This window comes from Miniopterus schreibersii (assembly GCF_964146895.1).
Source record: "Miniopterus schreibersii genome assembly, chromosome: 16".
Taxonomy (NCBI): Eukaryota; Metazoa; Chordata; class Mammalia; order Chiroptera; family Miniopteridae; genus Miniopterus; species Miniopterus schreibersii.
This window is the reverse complement of record NC_138116.1, coordinates 45,515,725-45,535,383: the sequence shown is the minus strand read 5'-3', so window position 1 is coordinate 45,535,383 and position 19,659 is coordinate 45,515,725. Positions and strand designations below refer to the sequence as shown.

The following is a 19,659-nucleotide window of genomic DNA, read 5'->3' as shown; positions in this document are numbered from 1 at the left end:
CCAGAAGGGGTTCATGGGCCCACTGGCAGGTGTCAGGGGCCTGGGTGACCCTGCTGCGTGCGACTCCTCCAGAGCCGACCCAACATGAGGGTCCTTCCACCCACTAACCCCAGGCCATGTACTGCCCCTGCCTCCATCCCAGGTCTTTGTCATCTGTGACTTTCGTTATTGCCAGGTCCCTGCTCCCATGGCCGCTATCTGTTCCTTGGGGTCCGGGGGTCTCGCTACAGCCCAATTCAGGCCCCTTGCCCCATGGCTGTTCCCCACCTCCAGAAGCATGTCAGTCTCCCCAGTCTGGCAGATAAGGCCCTCTGGCATCTGGCATCTGATCCCTCCCAGGACCCTTTCCAGCCACCCCTGGGAGCTTGCAGTTCGTGTCTCAGTTCTCCGCTCCTGCCCACGAGGGTGCCCGCCTCCCCTGCCTGTCCACCTGCCTGTCCATCACACTCCTGCTCTGGGTGCAGCCAAGCAGCCCCTCCTTGCGCAGTCTCCTGACGGAGAGGGAGAGACTCCCTCCATGGCGCTCCTGATGCCTGGCAGGGACTCATCTCCTGGGCCTAGAGTCATCCACTTGTCTGTCTTTTTGGAGTAAACAGTCAGACTCCATATTTTGATGTTTGAGGGTTCCTTGTCTGCCCCACATCTGGGCAGGCTGGAAACAAAGCCTGGGCGCTCTCTCCTTTGGTGCCAATGGGAGGTTCCAACGGTGCAGTCCCTCCCACACATGGGAACACTCACTTGCCCGACCCCCCGCTGCAACAAAATCCTGGCCTGGGAGCCTGCCTTGCTCTCTTAAGCTGTTTTCAGACAAGCTTGGAGCCTGCCCTCTCTGCCCACTGAAAGCCTTATCATGTGTCACAGGCCTTTCTACACCCTCTTGGCCAGTGTGTGGCATCATCCGTCTCAGTATCCAAGATACTCCAGAATTTGGGTGGCAGTCCCTCCTGTTTTTGCAGAGGGACCATCACACTCCCCCAGCCTGGGACTCCCTGATGCAAGGTTTAGTCTCATTCTCCTTGGATCCCCACGGCTCGGTTCCTTTACCTCTCCCAGCATTTGCACGTACCATTACCTCTGCCTGGAACACCCTTCCTCCACCTGACCTCTTAAAACACATGTTTTCTTTTTAAATGAGCAGTTAGTTATGTTGGGTGGGCTCTTGCTGATCTTGACTGACTGATCTCTTATAATCACAACTCTATGAAGTCACGTTATCGCAGTCTCACAGAACCAAGGCTCAGACAGGTTCAGTAACTTGCTCTAGATCACATAGTTACTGAGGGATGGAAACTGGGTCTGCTCCAAAACCTGGATCATCTCCCCAGTCTGCCTTAATGGCCCCTCCTCAGGTAAGCCTTCCTGGGGTGCCATGGGGGCCAGGAAGGCAAGCTGGGTTATGTTGCCACCACACACCAAAATTAATTTATCACTTGCATGAGTCTTGTTTATTTTCTGTCTGTCCCATCAGACTGTGACTTCCGTGGGGTCAAGGACAGGATCTGCCTTGCTTACGCTGCCTCCCCTTTGCACATCAAACCCTCCATAGTTATGAATCAAATGAAGGAATGACAGTCCGAGAGGATGCATGAGAGACCTGAAGTAAAGTTCAGCTGGGGCCTGGAAGGGGCAAAGAGCGACTGGAGGATGACAGGATTTGGGGAGCCCACAGTGGGACAGGGTCTAGATCAGCTCCACCAGTGTGTGCAGCTGGACTCGGCCTTGTCACATAGTATCCTGCAGTCCCTGCTCTCAAACGGGTCCAGGACTAATCCCTCCCCTGGGCATGTGGCCTTGGTACTTCCATTTCACAATCTACACCAATTCTTGCTCCTGCCCTGCCAGCACACACAGGAATCAGAGAAGAGAGCAGAATGGGCCTAAACCTCAAACCTCTGGAGAGACACAGAGCAGGGGCAGGGAACAGCAAGACAGTGAGCCACTGAGGCCCTGGGAGGGCTCATGGTATCCCATAGCCATGCCATGGTAGGAGTGGAACAGCTAATGTAGGTCAGTCATGGCCAGGCTGACCTGTCTCCCCAACATGTCCTTACACAAACTCCATCTACTCATCCTGGGGGATCCATCCCTGGAGCCAAAATGAGGCTCTCAGCTTCCACCCAGTGCCCTCCAAAGATGGGGCTTGGCTGGTGGTCACAAACAGGAATGGCTAAGTGTGTTCCATGGGCAGCAGGTGACTTCAGGGAGTGACAATCTCATGGGCACTGCTCTGGGATTTTGCTCTGAGTGAGGAATCTTTGGAACCTATATAGACTGAACCTGAATCCCAGCTCAGCCATGTGTTTACTATGCTACTCTCAGCAAATATCTCCAAATTTTGAGACTCAATTTCTCTATCTGTAAAATGGGTTGGTTTGATCCAAATGGCAATCTATTGCACCAGAGGTGAGAAAGGTTCCAGTTTTGGCTGGAAGAATCAAATAGGTCACCAATTGCAGGGCAGGCATACAGGTCACCAGACACTGGAGGAGTGGGTGTGGCCTTCCTGGTTCAGTTCCTCACCCACTCTGAATCCATGCCTTCTGCATATGAATCTGCAGGTCCTCTCACAAGAAAAAGGCTGTGCTGGACTAAAACCCGCAACAAACTCACCATGGCTAGAAATTATTTGCTCCCCCACCTCCCAGGAGGTGGCACGTTTGCCTCTTCTTGAATCTGGCTAGCTTTGCAACTCGAGTATTAGAATGCAGAAGCAATGATGCAAGACACATTCCCAGCCAAGGTGTCAAGAGGCCTTACTTTTCTACCTCTTGCACCCCTGACATCAGGACATGCCTTACCAGCTCGTTGATCCCAAGAGGAGGAGAGACATATGGAACAGAGCCGCCTCTAGCTGAGTCAGCTGAATACAGCTGACCCCAGCCAAACCCCAGGTCATGAGGAATAACAAGCCACTGAGTCGTGGTGCTGTTTGTTACGTGGCACCAGCTCATTAACAAGAGAACAGAAAAGAGTAAGAGGCAACAGTCTAACCAAGTAGCGCTTGGAGCTGGGCAACTTCCACTCTCAGGGCACACAAGGCCAGCCCTTTGCTATCTTGGGACTAGGGCCTGGCCTCATGGAAATGATGTTATTATGAGGAAAGTCACAGCAAAGGAAAGCAGACAATTGGCACCCTGGGAGCTTCAGGCCTGTCGCTTCTCCACTAATCAGCCAAGAGTAGTGTAAACACCGTGTTTATGGATCCACATGGCAGCCCCCTCCCATCCTCTCTGACACCACAGAGTAGGGTAGGTGAACCACGAGGTGTTTTCTGGGAGAATAATTAGATCATTTTCAATGCTTGGCAATTGGTAGATGCCCACTTCAGGGAACACATCTCATCATGTCCAAAGTGACCAAACCCAAAAGTAAGCTTTTTTGTAATACTTTTTCTCCTCCTTCTTAGGAAGTCTCCATTGCCCGTGAATGGAATTAGAGATCTGCTCACAAGGTTAGCTCTGCTGGTTACTTGCTGCCCTGTATTTTAAGAACTCAGCCAGACTCAGTCAGGCTCTCGACAACTTCTGATCAACATGGCAAAGTAGGAAAACGTCCTTGCCTCCTCTCATGACCACATCAAAATTACAACTAAATTATAGAAAACCATCATGGAGAACCACCTGAAGACTAGCTGAACAAAAGTCCTACGACTAAGGATATAAAGAACAAGCCACAGTGAGACTGATAGGAGGAGTGGAGCCATGGAACAGGCAGATCCCACACCCACCGTGTGGTAACTAAGAACCAGGAGGGATATCTTGGCTGCAGAGGAGCAAGGGGTCTCAGCCTCACACCTGGCTCCCTTGCCTGAGGCACCAGAGGAGTCTCCATAACATCTGCTCTGAAAACCAGCAGAATTATGTACAAGTGAAATGGAAGGCTTCTGAGGTTCCAAGGTCCCTCTTGATGGGCTCTTGCACAGACTTGCTTGCTCACAAACTCACTTGCTCTGGGTTCCAGTGCAAAGGCAGCATCTTAAAAAGTGCCAGGGCATCCAGGGAGAAATGGAATTGCCTAGCTTCAGGGCCAGGGCTGGAGGAGCAGGGATTGGAGCAGCTCTCTATGGTGATAGAAGTGCTGGCAGGTGCCTGCTCTTTTGTTGAGCCCTCTCCCCACCCCATCAGAAGGCACAGGCAGGCACCAAATCTTTGCTCTCCATTAACATGACTAACATGATTTGCACCACTCTGGTGATTCCCTTAGACCCTGTCCCACCTAACTTGTGCATTTGGCCTGAGTGTCTTCCAGTGATTTTTCTACACAAGTGGCCTGCCTCAGCTGATGCTAAAGACTTTCTTAAAAACTTTCAAAGGTACACAAACCTCAAACATGCAGCAGCTGGCCTCAGTGTGCCCTGTACCTCTTGCTAAGTGGTCCTAAAGCTAGCACAAGCAGCAACCAGTCTCAACTTGGAATGTAACTCCTATCTGGCGGCCCCAAGCCTGGCATAAAGGGTGGCCAATCTTGGTCTGGAACGTAGCTTCAATTAAGTGGTCACAATCCTGGCACAAGTGGCAGCTGGCCTCAGCTCACACTGTTGTGCCCACCAGAGGGTGCTAGCCTCAGTTCACAGAGTAGCTTCTCTCAGGTTCCTCCAAGCCCAGCACAAGTGGCAACCAACCACAGACCACTTTGTAGCTCCCACTAGGCAGCCACAAGCCAGGCACAATAGGCAGCTGACTTTGGTCTGCACAGGAACCCCTTCTAAGAGGCTCCAGAATCAATATACTCAATGGCCGGCTTCAGACCTCACCAGAGCCCCACCTAACCAGCTCCACAAATGATACACCTGAAGGGTGGACTCGTCTGGCACCAGAGCTCTCTGTAGAAAATCCCACTACATGGGGTCAGCCTCCATACAACAGTTCATCTGTTGTAGTCATGGCCAGCCACAGTTCATTAACTGAGGGTCAGTTCTACCCAATGACTTGCTAGTAGCAATAAAGGCTCAACTAAGATAGTAGCACCCACAAAATCCATAGTAGGAACACCCCTGGAGCCCCAGGTTTAGGTCACTAGGGAGACTGTGCCACTGGGAAACACAGGACACCTACTACATAAGATCACCCTGGCAAGACTGGGAGATGTAGCAGATCTACCTAATAGGTAGAAACAAACACAAGGAGGCAACCAAAATGAGGAGATAAAGACACATGACCCAAATGAAAGAACAGGAGAAATCTCCAGAAAAAAACCTAAACAAAATGGAGTCAAGCAATGTACTAGATACAGAGGTCAAAACACTGGTTATAAAGATGCTTAATGAACTTAGGGAAAGAATAGATGTACTCAGTGAAAACTTCAACAAAGAAATAATAAATTAAAAAGCATATAGAAACCATAAAAAGGAACCAGTCAGAAGTGAAGATATCAATAACTGGAATGAAGAATACATTAGATGGAATTAACAGCAAATTAGATGATGTAGAGGATCAAGTCAGTGATTTGGAAGACAAGGTAGCAGAAAACACCCAAATAGAACAGCAAAAAAGACAAAAGAATGAAAAAACGAGGACAGTTTAAGGGACCTGTGGGACAACATCAGGTGTACCAACATTTGCATCTTAGGGATACCAGAAGGAAAAGCGAGAGACTAATAATTGAAAACCTACTTCAATAAATAATGACTGAAAATCCCTATCCTGACAAAGGAAATAGACACACAAGTCCAGGGAGCACAGAGAGTCCCAAACAAGAAGACTCCAAAGAGGCCCACAGCAAGGCACATGATAATTAAAATGCCAAAAGTTAAAGACAGAGAGAATCTTAAAAAGAGGAAGAGAAAAGCAGTTAGTTACCTACAAGGGAGCTTCCCTAAGACTGTCAGCTGATTTTTCAACAGAAACTCCACAGGCCAGAAGGGATTAGCATAAAACATCACAGTAGTGAAAAGCAAGGGCCTACAACCAAGATTACTCTACCCAGCAAAGCCATCATTTAAGATAGAAGGAGAGATAAAGAGCTTCCCAGACAAGGAAAAGATAAAGGAGCTCATCACCCCCAAACCAGTGTTGTAAAGAATGTTGAAGGGTCTTCTAGAAGAAGAAGGAGGAGGAGGAAAAGGAGGTGGAGGGGGAGAGGAAGGGGAAGGAGAAATATAAACAATAAAATGGCAATAAATACATACTTATTAATAATTACTTTAGCCCTGGCTGGTGTTGCTAAGTGGTTAGAGCACTGAAAGGGTCTTGGGTTGGAGTCCATGTTAAGGGCATGAACTTGGGTTGCCAGTTCATTCCTTGCTCCTGCTCGGGGTTTGTGTGGGAGGCAACTAGTTGATGTGGCTCTCTCACGTCAATATTTCTCTCTTTCTCTCTCTCCCACCCTCCCTCCTTTCCACTATCTCTGAAAAAGCAATGGAAAAATATCCTCAGATGAAGATTAACAACAGCAAAATAATAATTATTATTTTAAATGTAAACAGTTAAATGCTCCAATCAGAAGACATGGGGTGGCCCTGGTCGGTGCAGCTCAGTTGATTGGGCATCACTTAGTGCACCGAAAGGCTACTGGTCCAATTCCTGGTCAGGGCACATGCCTGGATTGAAAGCTCGATCCCTGGCTGAGGGCATGCAGGAGGCGAACCGATCAATTTTTCTCTCTCACATCGATGTTTCTCTCTCCCTCTTTCTTCTTCTCTCTCTAAACTTCAACTAAAAATAAAGAAAACAAAACATATCCTTGAATGAGGATTTTAAAAAACGACATAGGGTGGATGAATGGATAAGAAAACCAGACCCATACATATGCTACCTTCAAGAGACCCATTTCAGATCAAAACACACACACAAACTGAAAGTAAAGGTATGGAAAAAGATATTTCATGCAGATGGAAATGAAAAAAAGGTGGGGTAGCAATACCTGTATCAGACAAACTAGGCTTTAAAACAAGGGCTATAGTAAGAAACAAGAAGGATATTACAAAATGAGAAAGATATCAATCCAACAAGAGGATATAACCCTTGTAAACGTTTATTCATCCAACATAGGGGCACCGAAAAATATAAAGCAAATATTAATGGACATAAAGGGAGAGATTCACAGTAATACAATCATAGTAGGGGACTTTAACATCCCATTGACATTAATGGATAGATCATCCAGACAGAAAATAAAAAAGGAAACAGTGGTCTTAAATACACATTAGACCAGATGTTACTAGGACATTTCACCCCATAGCAGCAGTGTACATAGAACATTTTCTGGAATAGACTACCTATTAGGCCACAAAACAAGTCTCAATAAATTTAAGAAGACTGAAGTTCTAACAAGTATCTTTGCCATCATAATGGTATAAAACTAGAAATAAATGACAAGAACAAAACTGAAAAATACACAAGCACATGGAAACTAAATAAAATGCTACTACACAATGAATGGGTTAATAACAAGATCAAGAAAGTAATCAAAAGATACCTCAAGACAAATGAAAATGAAAACTCAATGACCCTAAATCCACGGGAGACAGCCAAAGCAGTTCTAAGAAGGAAAATCATAGCAATACAGGGCTACCTTAAGAAACAAACAAACAAAAAAACCTTCAAACTATCTAGCCTTACATCTAAAGTAACTAGAAAAAAAAAAAAGAACAAACGAAGCCCAAATTGAGCAAAAGGAAGAAAATAATAAAAATCATAAGGGACTTTAAACAACACAGAGTCTTTAGGAATGAAAGAGAAGTGATAACTGACACCACTGAAATACAAAGGATTACTATGATCAATTATGTGCCAACAAATTGGACAACTTGGAGGAAATGGATAAATTCTTAGACATATATAATCTTCCAAGTCTGAATCAGGAAGAAACAGAAAATTTAGATAGACCTGTATCTACCAACGAAGTCGAATCAGTAATCCAAAATCTCCCAACAAACAGAAGCCCTGGACTAGATGGCTTCACAGGTTAATTCTACCATTCAGAGAAGAATTAATACCTATTCATCTAAACTTCCAAAAAAGTGAAGAGGAGGGAAGGCTCTCAAACCCATTTTACAAGACCAGCATTACCCTGATATCAAAACCAGACAGACACTACAAAAAAAGAAAACTTTAGGCCAATATCCCTGATGAACATAGATGCAAAAATCCTCACAAAATATTAGCAAACCATATTCAGCAATACATTAAAAAGATCATACACCATGATCTGGTGGGATTTATTCCTAGGATGCAAGTTTAGTTCAATATCTGCAAATCAATGTGATACACCAAAAAAAATGAAGGCTAAAAATTATATAATCATATCAAGAGACCCAACATTTGACAAAATGGATTATTTGACAAAATACAACATTTATTTATGATAGAAAACTGTCAGCCAAATGGGAATAGAGGGAACATACCTCAACATAATAAAAGCCACATATGACAAACCCACAGCTATCATCACATTCAAGGCTGAAAAGCTGAAGCTTTTTCTTTAACATAAGAACAAGGGTGCCCGACTGGGCATGGCTCAGTGGTTGAGCATCGACCTAGGATCCAGGTGATTGGGGTTCGATTCCAGGTCAGGGCACATGCCCGGGTGGTGGGCTCAATCCCCAGTTGGGGACGTGCAGGAAGCAGCCGATCAATGACTCTCTCATCATTGATGTTTCACTCTCTCTCCCTCGCTCTCTTTTCCTCTCTCTGAAATCAATAAAGATATATTAAAAAAAAAAAAGAATAAAGGTGTCCACTTTATCCAGTCTTGTTTAATATAGTATCGGAATTTCTAGCCACAGCAATCAAACAAGAAAAAGAAATATAAGGCATCCAAACTGGAAAGGAAGAAGTAAAACTGTCATTATTTGCATATGACATAATACTGTATATAGAGAACCCTAAAGATCTCCCTTTAAAAAACTACTAGAACTGATAAATGAGTTCAGTAAAGTAGCAGGATAGAAAATTAATATCCAGTTATCAGTTGCATTTTTATACAACAAAAACCAACTATCAGAAAGAGAAATTAAAAAAATAATCCAAGCCCTAACCAGTTTTGCTCAGTGGTTAGAGTGTTAGCCTTCAGATGGAAGGTTCCTGGGTTCAGTTCCAGCCAAGGGCATGGACCTGGTCCTGGTCTGGGTGCGTGTGGGCAGCAACCAATCTATAAGTCTCTCTCACATCCATGTCTCTCTCTCTCTCTCTTTCTCCCCCCCCCCTTCCACTATCTCTGAAAAGCAATGGGGGAAAAAATATCCTCAGGTTAGGATTAAAAAAACAGAAAGAAAAAAACAATCCCATTTACAATTGCATTGGAAAGAATAAAATACTTAGAAATAAATTTACTCAATATGGTAAAAGACCTGTACTCAGAAAACTATCAGACATTGAAGAAATAAACTGAAGAAGATACAAACAAGTGGAAGCATATACCTTGTTAATGGATGGAAAGAATTAACACCATTAAAATGCCCACACTACCCAAAGCAATCTATAGATTCAGTGCAATCCCTATCAAAATACCAATGATATTTTTCAAAGAACTGGAACAAATAATCTAAAATTTATATGGGACCACAAAAGACCCTGAATACCCACAGCAATATTGAGAAAGAAGAACTAAGTTTGAGGTATCACACTACCTAATATCAAACTATACAAGGCCATTGTAATCAAAACAGCATGGTACTACCATAAAAATAGACACATAGACACACAGATTAATGGACCAGAATAGAGAGTCCAGATATAAACCTATACCTATATTGTCAATTAATCTATGACAAAGGAAACAAGAATATATAATGGGGTAAAGGTAGCCTCTTCAATAAGTTATTTTGAGAAAACTGAAGAGATACACTCAAAAGAATGAAATTGAAATACTTTCTTATACCACTTACAAAAATAAACTCAAAATGGATTAAAGATTTAAATGTAAGACCCTAAATCATAAAACTCCTAGAAGAAAACAGTCAGTACACTCTTTGACATTGCTCTTAGTAATATTTTTTTGGATATGTCTTTTTGAGTAAGGGAAACAAAGCAAAAATAAACAAATGGGGCTGCATCAAACTAAAAAGTTTTGCACAGTGAATGAAACCATCAACAAAATGAAAAAATAATCTACTAAATGGAGGAAGATATTCACCAGCAATACATCTGATAAGGAGTTAATATCCAAAATTTATAAGAAACTCATACAACCTAACACACACACACACACGAAATTTGATTTTTAAAAATTGGCGGAGGACCTGAATAGACATTTCTCTTAAGAGAACATACAGACTACCAATAGACATATGAAATGCTCAACATCACTAATAATCAGGGAAATGCAAATTAAAATCACTGTGAGATGTGATTTCATACCTCTCAGGATAGCTACCATCAATAAGTCAACAAACAAGTGCTAGCAAGGATGTGGAGAAAAGGGAACCCTCACACATTGTTGGTGGGATGGCAAACTGGTGCAGCCACTATGGAAAACAACATGAAGTTCACTTAAAAAATTAAAAATAGAACTACATATGACTCAGCAATTCCACTTCTGGTATTTCTCTGAATCTATAGATTGCTTTGGGTGGAAATCTAAAACGCCAATTCAAAAACATATATGCACCCCTCTGTTCAATGCAGCATTATTTACAACAGCCAAGAGATGGAAGCAACCTAGGTTTACATCAATGGATGAGTGGATAAAGATGATGTAATACCTATATAAAATGGAATATTACAAAGCCATTAAAAAAAAGAGTGAAATCTTGACATTTGCAACAACATGGATGGACCTAGATGGTATTATGCTAAGTAAAATAAGTCAGACGAAGACAAATACTGTATGGTTTCACTTATCTGTGGAATCTAAAAAACAAAATATGAATCAACAAAACAGAAACAAACTAAGATACAGAGATACAGAGAACATATTGATGGTTGTCAGACAGGAGGCAGGTGGGGAAGTCCTGGGTGAAAAAGGTGAAGGGATTAAGAAGTACGAATCTCCAGTAATAAAAACACTCATGGGGATGAAAAATACAAGATGGGGAATATAGTCAGCAATATTGTAATAACTATGTATGGTGCCATGTGGTTAGTAGACTTATTGGGGGGATCACTTCATAAGTTATTAAGCATTTAATCACTACATTCTATACCTGAAACTCATATAATATTGTATGCCAACTGTAATTGAATTTTTTTTTAATTTAGAAAAAGGCTCTCAGTGATCAGGTCTTTTCTTCTCCTGCTTCCTTTTTGCCTGCAGACTTCTGGGTATTTTTCATATTTTCTCTTTTTTATCCTGTGATGACCTCCATTCATTTGCCTGGGCTCTTGACTTCCCACTTTGAAGACCCTCCTTATTTAGTCCTGGTGCCTGGCCTCACTCAGAAACCATGCAGGTGGCTTACCTGGACCTGCTTCCAAGCCTTTGTGCTCTGATCCATGGTATCTTGTTTCAGCCTTCCTGGTCTTCTGTCTCCTGAGCTCTGGTTGGAGGGTCACTTGGCTCCTGAAATTGTTCTCACAGAAATATGTGCATTGCTTGGGGTGCTGCCCACAGATGGAGGCACAGCTGATGCAGTCCCTCAGGAGCTGGTCATAGTATTGTCCTTGCTCTTTGCGGCAACTGAAGGACTCTAGGAGACAGAAATGAGTAATGTTAGTAGGTGACAGAGGCCTGTAGGAACTGTAGGTCTGGCCTCAAAGGGTATCAAAGATGAAAAAAATTGCAATCTGCTTGGCCAGGCATGGCTTAGCAGTTGAGCATAAACCTAGGGTCCAGGAGGTCATGGTTTGATTCCTGGTCAGGGCACATGCCCAGGTTATGGGCTCGATCCCCAGTTGAATGCATGCAGGAAGCAGCTGATCAATGACAACTCTCTCATCACTGATATTTCTATCTCTCTCTCTCTCCCTCTCCCTTCCTCTCTGAAATCAATAAAGGTATATTTTTAAAAAAATAGCAATCTAATTTCCCAAAAGCATTTCCTTGGTAATCTGAGTCCTTTTCCAATATGCAAATGTACGGCTATACATTGTCCTCTAAATACTGTTTTAGCCAAATCACACAAATTCTGATATGTAGTACTTTTTAATATCTAGTTCTAAATGTTTTTACTTTTCATTGTTATTTCTTCTTTGCCCTATAGATTATTTAGAAGTGCATTTTTAATTTCTATGCATATAAGAATTTTTCATTTATCTTTTAAAATTGATATGTAGGTGACTACATTGTCACTAAAGTTCTTTACTTGCATTTTTCAAGCCTCATAAAGAAGAAACATATTTCATGTCAACATAGGATTGGAGAGGGAAACCAGCATCTGCCTTGGCAAGTTGGGAGAGGAGGCTGGAAAGAAGGTGGGAAAGCTCAAAAAAATTAATGTTTCTTCTGTCTTAATAAACGAGAATTATAGGAGTATAAACAGGTATCAGTGCCCAGGAGCAGAAGCCAAGCAAAATAAGCCTAATCACACTGCATTCAGAGAGCAAGTCTGAGCACCTAGCAAATCTCCACTTTCACAGGCAGCTTTCCATTGTCTTTAAAATAAGATTTTATTTATATAAAAATGCGACTCACACAGGAGATTCTCAGGGCACATTTCAGAGGCCTTGCAAGGCAGTGGCTAACAGCACAGACTTCAAGGCCAAGTGGTTCTACTACTTGCAGGCTGTGGGGTCTTAATCAATAAGGGCCTCAGTCTCCTCATTTCTAAGAGAGGAGTAACAACAATGTTGACTTCTTAAGGTTATTATGAGGATTTGAATTTCCCAGCACAATACCAGACATACACATAAATGCTCAGCTAGTGGAAGGTTTGTGTAGAATATTCATTTGTGCCTCTTTGCAACACAAACACACCAACATTTATGCCCCTGACAAAGCAAAGAAAAAGGCCATGATGATGGTGAAATTGGGATCTCAAGGGAGTCTTAGATGGCCCCGATAGTACCAGTGGCCTCCTCATCCTGGCACTGCCGTGGCCCCTGAGCCTCACGGGACCACTGACACTACCACTCCCAATGGAGTTAACCTGATGGCAGTGGTATTCCTGGGGTTTCTTGTGACCTCCTCCCCTTCTCAGAGACCCCAGAGTGGCTGTTGCAGGTGGTGTCTGAGCTCCTCGAACCACCAACCCTCACTACCTGGCCTCACGAACCTTTTCCTCTAGGGCTGATCTCCCCTATTGTGCTTTCCCATGGCCATGCGTTTGCCCACACTCTACCTCTCCCAGGAGTGCCATTCCCCTCATCTGACTTTCACATCTACAAATTATTAACAATCCGTTTCAGACGGCACTTCCTCCCAGAACAATTCCTGCTCCCCAACCTTCATCAGCTGGAGCTGGTTTCCCCCAACTGTGGCATTTTATGGTACTTTATACACTAAAATGTAGTCTTTTCTCCCATTAGATGATAACCTTCTGTTACTGGGTCATGTGAAGTTCCTATTTTAAAGGGGCTGGAGGATTCTGTGAGTACTTGCAGAACGACAAATGAGTGTTCTACTTGATTAATGGATAGTGGCTCACAGTCGTGGTTTTGGAGTCAGAGAGTTCTGATTCAAATCCTAACTATTCCACTATTGTGCTGTGGGATCTTAGTAACTGTGCAAGTCACTAAGCCTGTCTGAGCTCCACTCAACAAGTATTTATGAAGCATTTACTATGTGTCAGGCACTGTGCTAAGTTCAAGTAAGGAAAGGAGCTCACAGTCTGGTGGTTGAAACAGACAGGAAACAAATACACAGTAAAAGACATAATACAAATTGTGAGAAGCTCCATTAAGGAAAAGAACAAGTTATGAGAAAGAACAGCAAGCAAAATGTATTTTTCAAGACAACCAGAGAAAATCGAATACGGCCTCAGTAAAGGCAACATTAAGGGATTATTGCTGGGGTGAGAAGATATTGAGAGTATATTTTAAAGGCCCTATATGTTAGGGATTCATGATCTAGTATTTACAGGTAAGTGATATGAGTTTTTGGGTTTACTTTAAAATACAGAAGCAAAAAATTGGTTGGGGAATAAAAAGCAGAATTGTTAAAGCTGATGATGGGGAAACGGGGTTTGTTATGTTATGCTCTCTGTGCTTCAGGATTCCTATAACGAAAACTTCCAGAAGAAAAGAAGAACAGAGGACAAGGGAGCCTGATTCCACTGGGCAGTCAGAGAAGGCCTCTGACATTTGGGCTGAGACCTTAGGTTGGGCTGGAGGAGCCAAGGAGCGAGAGCGAGGAAGTGCTTTCCACACAGAAGGCACAGCATGTGCTAAGGCCCGAGGCAGGACAGGACCCAGCATGCTCAAGAAACTGCACACGAAGAGGAAAGGGTGGCCAGAACAACAGGATGGAAGGGTAAAGGGACACCACATTGAATATCCCCTTCTACCAACCCTTCCTCAGGCACCCAAATGCAGTGGGACCAGAGGGACCGTTGGGAGGTAAGGAAGGGGTGACCCAGCCATCCCCTTGGCTCAGGACCCAGAACTCACTGCAGAAAGCTGTACAGGGACGTGGAATGTGATGGCTGCAGATGGATCTGCAGGAGAGGCAGACATTCAGCAGGGGATCCCAGTATTGCTCTTCAGGGCACTGCTCCATGGTCACCCCATCTGCAGGTCCTGTGGAGCTGAGAGGCAGGGAGCATGAGGGCAGCTGGCACCCCACTGGAGGCTGGAACCCAGACCCTGTCTCAGTCAGCAGAAGGGGAACAGACAAAACTGGCTTCAGCCCCAGTGCACTTGCTGGGGGACCATGGGAAGACCCCTGGCCTCCCTGAGCCTGAGTCTTCTGATCTGTGAAAATGCCTGTCTGAGGCCTCCTTACTTGATTCAGCTGTGCTCTGCTTGACGCTGTTCTGTCTTCTTTAATTTGTTTTTTAAGAGAGAGGAAGGGGGAGGGAGAGAGATGGAGAAAAAGAAAAAAGGAAACATCGATGTGAGAGGAACATCAATTGATTGCCTCCCACATGTGCCCCAACCAGGTATTGAACCTACAACCTAGGTATGTGTCCTGACTGGGAATTGAACCCACAGCTTTTCAGTGCATGGGATGACACCCAACCAACTGAGCCACACCAGCCAAGGCCAGGGCATCTGCCCTCTTTAATGTGCCATGCCTCTTTCTACCACAGGATCTTTTAAAATTTTGTCTTGTTAATCCTCACTGGAGGATATTTTTCCATTAATTTTTAGAGAGAGTGGAAGGGAGGGGTGAGGGGAGAGAGAGACATCGATGTGAGAGAGACTTATATAGGTTGGTTGCCTCTGGCACGTGCCCCAACTGGGGCTGGGGATTGAACCTGCAACCCAGGTCATTTCCTTGATTGGGAATCGACCCCGAGACCCTTCGGTGCCCTGGCCCACGCTCTAACCACTGAACACACTGGCCAGGGCTGTCACAGGATCTTTACACGTGCTGTTCCATTTATATAAAATGTCCTCTGCCCTCCTCCTCAGCTGGTTATTTCCTCCTCACCCTTTAGATCTGTTTCCACTTCATTTCCTCAGAGAAGCCTTTCTGGTGCCTACCAGAGGAGACACCCCTTCTGCACACTGATGGGCCCTTGGTTGTCACTGCACCTTCAGGAGTGCAATTATTTGATATTGTCTTCCCCATTAACTGTGAGCATCATGCAGGCAGGGGCTCTAATTTTTTGCTCACTGCTGGGTGGTGAGAACCTAGACAGTGCCTAGGACACAGTAGGTTCTCATTAAATGAATAAATAAAAAGAAAAGCAGACCTAGTTAGTCCTAGTACACAGCAAGCACTGAATAAATCAAAATTTCCCTCCATTTTTCTTTTTTACTGAGTTATGAGACACATGCAATGTCATGTGTAACATACACAAATGTTAAGTGTACAGCTTTATATATTCTTCCTTGTGTACACAGTGGCCTCTTTTTCTGTGGGGGATACATTCCAGGACCCCCAGTGGATGCCTGAAACTTCAGAGAATACCAAACCTTATGTATACTGTTTTACAGTAAGAGATTAACAACAACAACTAGTAGTGAAATAGAACAACTATCACAATATACTGTAATAAAAGTTATGTCAATGTTGTCTCTCAAAATATTTATTCTACTGTATTCACCTTTTCTTTTTAAAACATATATTTTTATTGAGAGAGAGGAAGGGAGAGGAAGAGAGAGACAGAAACATCAATGGTGAGAGAGTCATTGATTGGCTGCCTCCTGCTCGCCCCCTGCTGAGGATGGAGCCAGCAACTGGGCATGTGCCCTGACCGGAAATCAGACCCGAGACCTCTTGGTACATGGGTTGATGCTCAACCACTGAGCCACTCTTGGCCAGGCTGTATTCACCTTTTCATTAAAGAAAGCACTTTATGGCTTCTCTGTGGCAGATCTGAATGGCCAGCATCACAACCTTTGTGCTTTGTGGCCATTGTTAAATAAAATACAGGTGACTTGAACACAAGCACTGCAATACTGCAACAGTTGCTCTGATAACCGAGGAGGTGACAGTTACACTGATAACCAAAGTGACTAATGGGTGGGGAGCCTGTACAGCATGGAGACAAGGGATGACTCATGTCCCAGCAGGATGGAGTGGGAGGGACAGTGTGAGATTTCATCAAGCTACTCAGAATGGTGCACAGTTAAAAACTTATGAATGGCTTATTTCTGGAATTTTCCATTTAACATTTTTGGACCATGGCTTGCTGGGGGTGGCTGAAACTGCAAAAAACAAAACTGCAGATAAGGGAGGCTCTGTATATCTGTGTCACTACCACCCACATCAAGGTATAGACTATTCTGACTTTTATCACAATAGGTTGTTAATATTATCCTTTCCTGAACTTTTATGTCTGGTTACATTGGCTCCACGAGGGATCAGACACTCTTCCCTGCTGAGGGTCTGTCGGCAGTGTTTCATATGGTGAGTTTTCCATTGCATGAATGTGTCACCTCTTCCATAATATCCTGTCTGATTTCATGACATTTGCCTCCCAACAGCTTCTCTTTTTATTTTTAAAATATGTTTTTTATTGATTTCAGAGAGAGGAAGGAGAGGGAGAGATAGAAACATCAATGATGAGAGAGTCATTGGTCGGCTGCTTCTGCATGCCCCTGACTGGGGATCAAGCCCGCAACCCAGGCCTGTGCCCTGACCGGGAATCAAACAGCAATCTCCTGTTTCATAGATAGATGCTCAGCCGCTGAGCAATGCCGGCTGGGCCAGCTTTCCCTTTTAAACATCCTGCAAGGCATTTGTTTATTATTATTTTTTAAAGAAAGTAAGCTGAGAAAATACCAGTGGCTCCTTATTTAACACATCAACTTAAACAAGTGGGTTTATCTTCCTTCCCTCTTGAAACCTTCCTAAGAGAAACCAGAAAAAAATATTTGTCTTCAAAGATGAGAGAATGGATGAAGTTACTACAACAGGGGACAGATACCAGCAACATATTGGAAGCTGGAAAGCAGATGGGCCAGGGTGAGTGATGTAAGGTTAAGAACTCTCTACTCTGATGCCCATGGGGGGGAAGGACATTGATTTGAGCTATGGAACCCCAGGAAGTTTTTTGAACTGGAGGCACCAAGTATCTCTGACAGCGGGGAATGGGAGGGCAAAGCAAAGAAAACAGTATTGGTTAGATATTTATATAAAGAGGGCTTGCCCTCAGCCAGACTCTCATTCCCTGGCATGTAATGACCCCTTGCCCATCCAGGCAGAAGATCAGGGGCCTCAGACACAACTGAGGGTAGCAATAAGGTCACTACCCCCCAATCAATACTTAAAGAGTGTTGTGGTCAGGTTTTTAAAATGCCTTCTTTCCTATCCTACAACTGGCAGGAAATCAGCAGACTCTGCCCTGGGAAAACTGGCTCAAAGGAAAAGATCTGGAGGCACCAACTGGGAAATTCTCTCAAGAAAGTGACCAAGTTGCTGCATGATCACCCCAGAGTAAAGCTTCTTCATTAACAACCCTATCCGTTCACCCAGAACTTCCAATAAGCTATTACTGCCTCTGAATTATGAACTAACAGCCAAAGGCCACCTGATATTGAAGTACCACCTCTGCATGGAAGAGAATTCAAGCAAAACAATTAGAAGAAGTATGTGGGAATCAATACAAACAATGCAGGGAACAGAAGAAAAAGGAAAGAAATAAACAGCAACAACCGATATCCTCCAAAAGATAGAGAATTTTACATTCATGAAGAAGAATGGTGTACTACTTTAAAAGAAGAATATGCATAGAACAAATAAGAATTACTAGAAATTTAAAAATATGATGCCTATGCCCGGCTAGCATGGCTCAGCGGTTGAGCATCAACATATGATCCAGGAGATCGAGGTTCAATTCCTTATCAGGGCACATGCCCAGGATGCAGGCCCAATCCCTGGTAGGGGGCGTGCAGAAGGCAGCCAATTAATGACTCTTTCTCATCATTGATGTTTCTATCTCTCTCTCTCCCTCTCCCTTCCTCTCTCTGAAGTCAATAAAGACATTTTAAAAAATATATGATGCTCAGAATAAACATCAGTAGAAGGGTTGTAAGATGTAATTGAAGAGATTTCCCCAAAAATAGGGAAAGAAAAGATTTTAAAAATTATGGAATCATTTCAAGAGGTCCAAAGGTTGACTAATGGGAATTCTGAGTAAACAGATTTAAAGGACTTTAGCTTCCATGCCCAGCAGGCGTGGCTCAATGTTTGAGCCGTGACCCATGAATCTGATGGTCACGATTCAATTCCCAATGAGGGCACATGTCTAGGTTGCAGGCTCCATCCTCAGTAGGAGGCATGCAGGAGGCAGCCAAATGATGATTCTCTCTCATCATTGATGTTTCTATCTCTCTCTCCCTCTTCCTTCCTCTCTCTCTGAAATAAATTTAAAAAAAATAAAAAGAACATTAGCTTCCAGATTCAAAGAGCCAATCAGGTGTCTGGCACAATAAATTCTCACAAACCAAGACCAATCATCATGAAATTTGAGAGCACCAGAGATTAAGATCAGATTCTAAAATCTCTTGAGAACAAGCAGTTACCCACAGAGTTTTGAGAATTTTGAGGAAGTAAGTGGACATTTAAGGATATTTTTTTCAGGTCACTGACAAAACTTCAGTGGCTGCACAAAAGAAATACATACTTTGCAAAAATAGTTTGGAAAAGTCACAAATGGACTCCAGTCCTCAACAAGAAACATCCAGAAATCCCTGAGGAGTGGGAGAACTAGATTTCCAGAGTTACCACAACATAATACTCAAAATGTCTAGTTCCGAACAAACTTAGAAAGTATACAAAGAAACAGGAAAACATGGCACACTCACAGAAAGAAAAAAAAAGAATTTGACAGAAATCATCCCTGAGGAAACCTAGACATTGGAAATTAAATCAAGTGTCTTTAATATGTTCAATAAACTAAAGGAAACCATGGACAAAGAATTAAAGGAAATCAGAAAAATATGTGTGAACAAAATGAGAATATGAATTTAGAGATAAAAGTTGCATAAAAGTAACCCAAACTTGTAAGCAACCAAGATTTCATCCAGTAGGTGAATGGATAAATAAACTTTGGTATATCCAAACAATGTAATTTATTCATCATTAAAGAAGGAACGGGGGTGGAGGGTGGGAAGAGATTAACCAAATAAGTTATATGCATAACCCATGGACACAGTTAATAACGGGGTGAAGGCTTAGGGAGGAGGTGGGAACAAAGTGGATGAGGTCAATTGGGGGGAAAAATGGGACACC

The 19,659-nt window shown here is 43.4% G+C and overlaps 1 protein-coding gene across 1 annotated transcript in view; it reads right to left on the bottom strand.

The window, feature by feature from the left end:
- Nucleotides 1-19,659, bottom strand: part of TNFRSF13B (TNF receptor superfamily member 13B) — a 63,149-nt gene that overhangs the window by 8,526 nt on the left and 34,964 nt on the right. The window contains exons 2-3 of the mRNA XM_081161955.1: nucleotides 14,424-14,560; nucleotides 11,339-11,566 (exon numbers count right to left, since the gene is read on the bottom strand). Of these exons, the coding sequence (XP_081018081.1) occupies nucleotides 11,339-11,566; nucleotides 14,424-14,532 (337 nt within the window). The 5' untranslated portion in view covers nucleotides 14,533-14,560. The remainder of the gene's footprint in view (nucleotides 1-11,338; nucleotides 11,567-14,423; nucleotides 14,561-19,659) is intronic.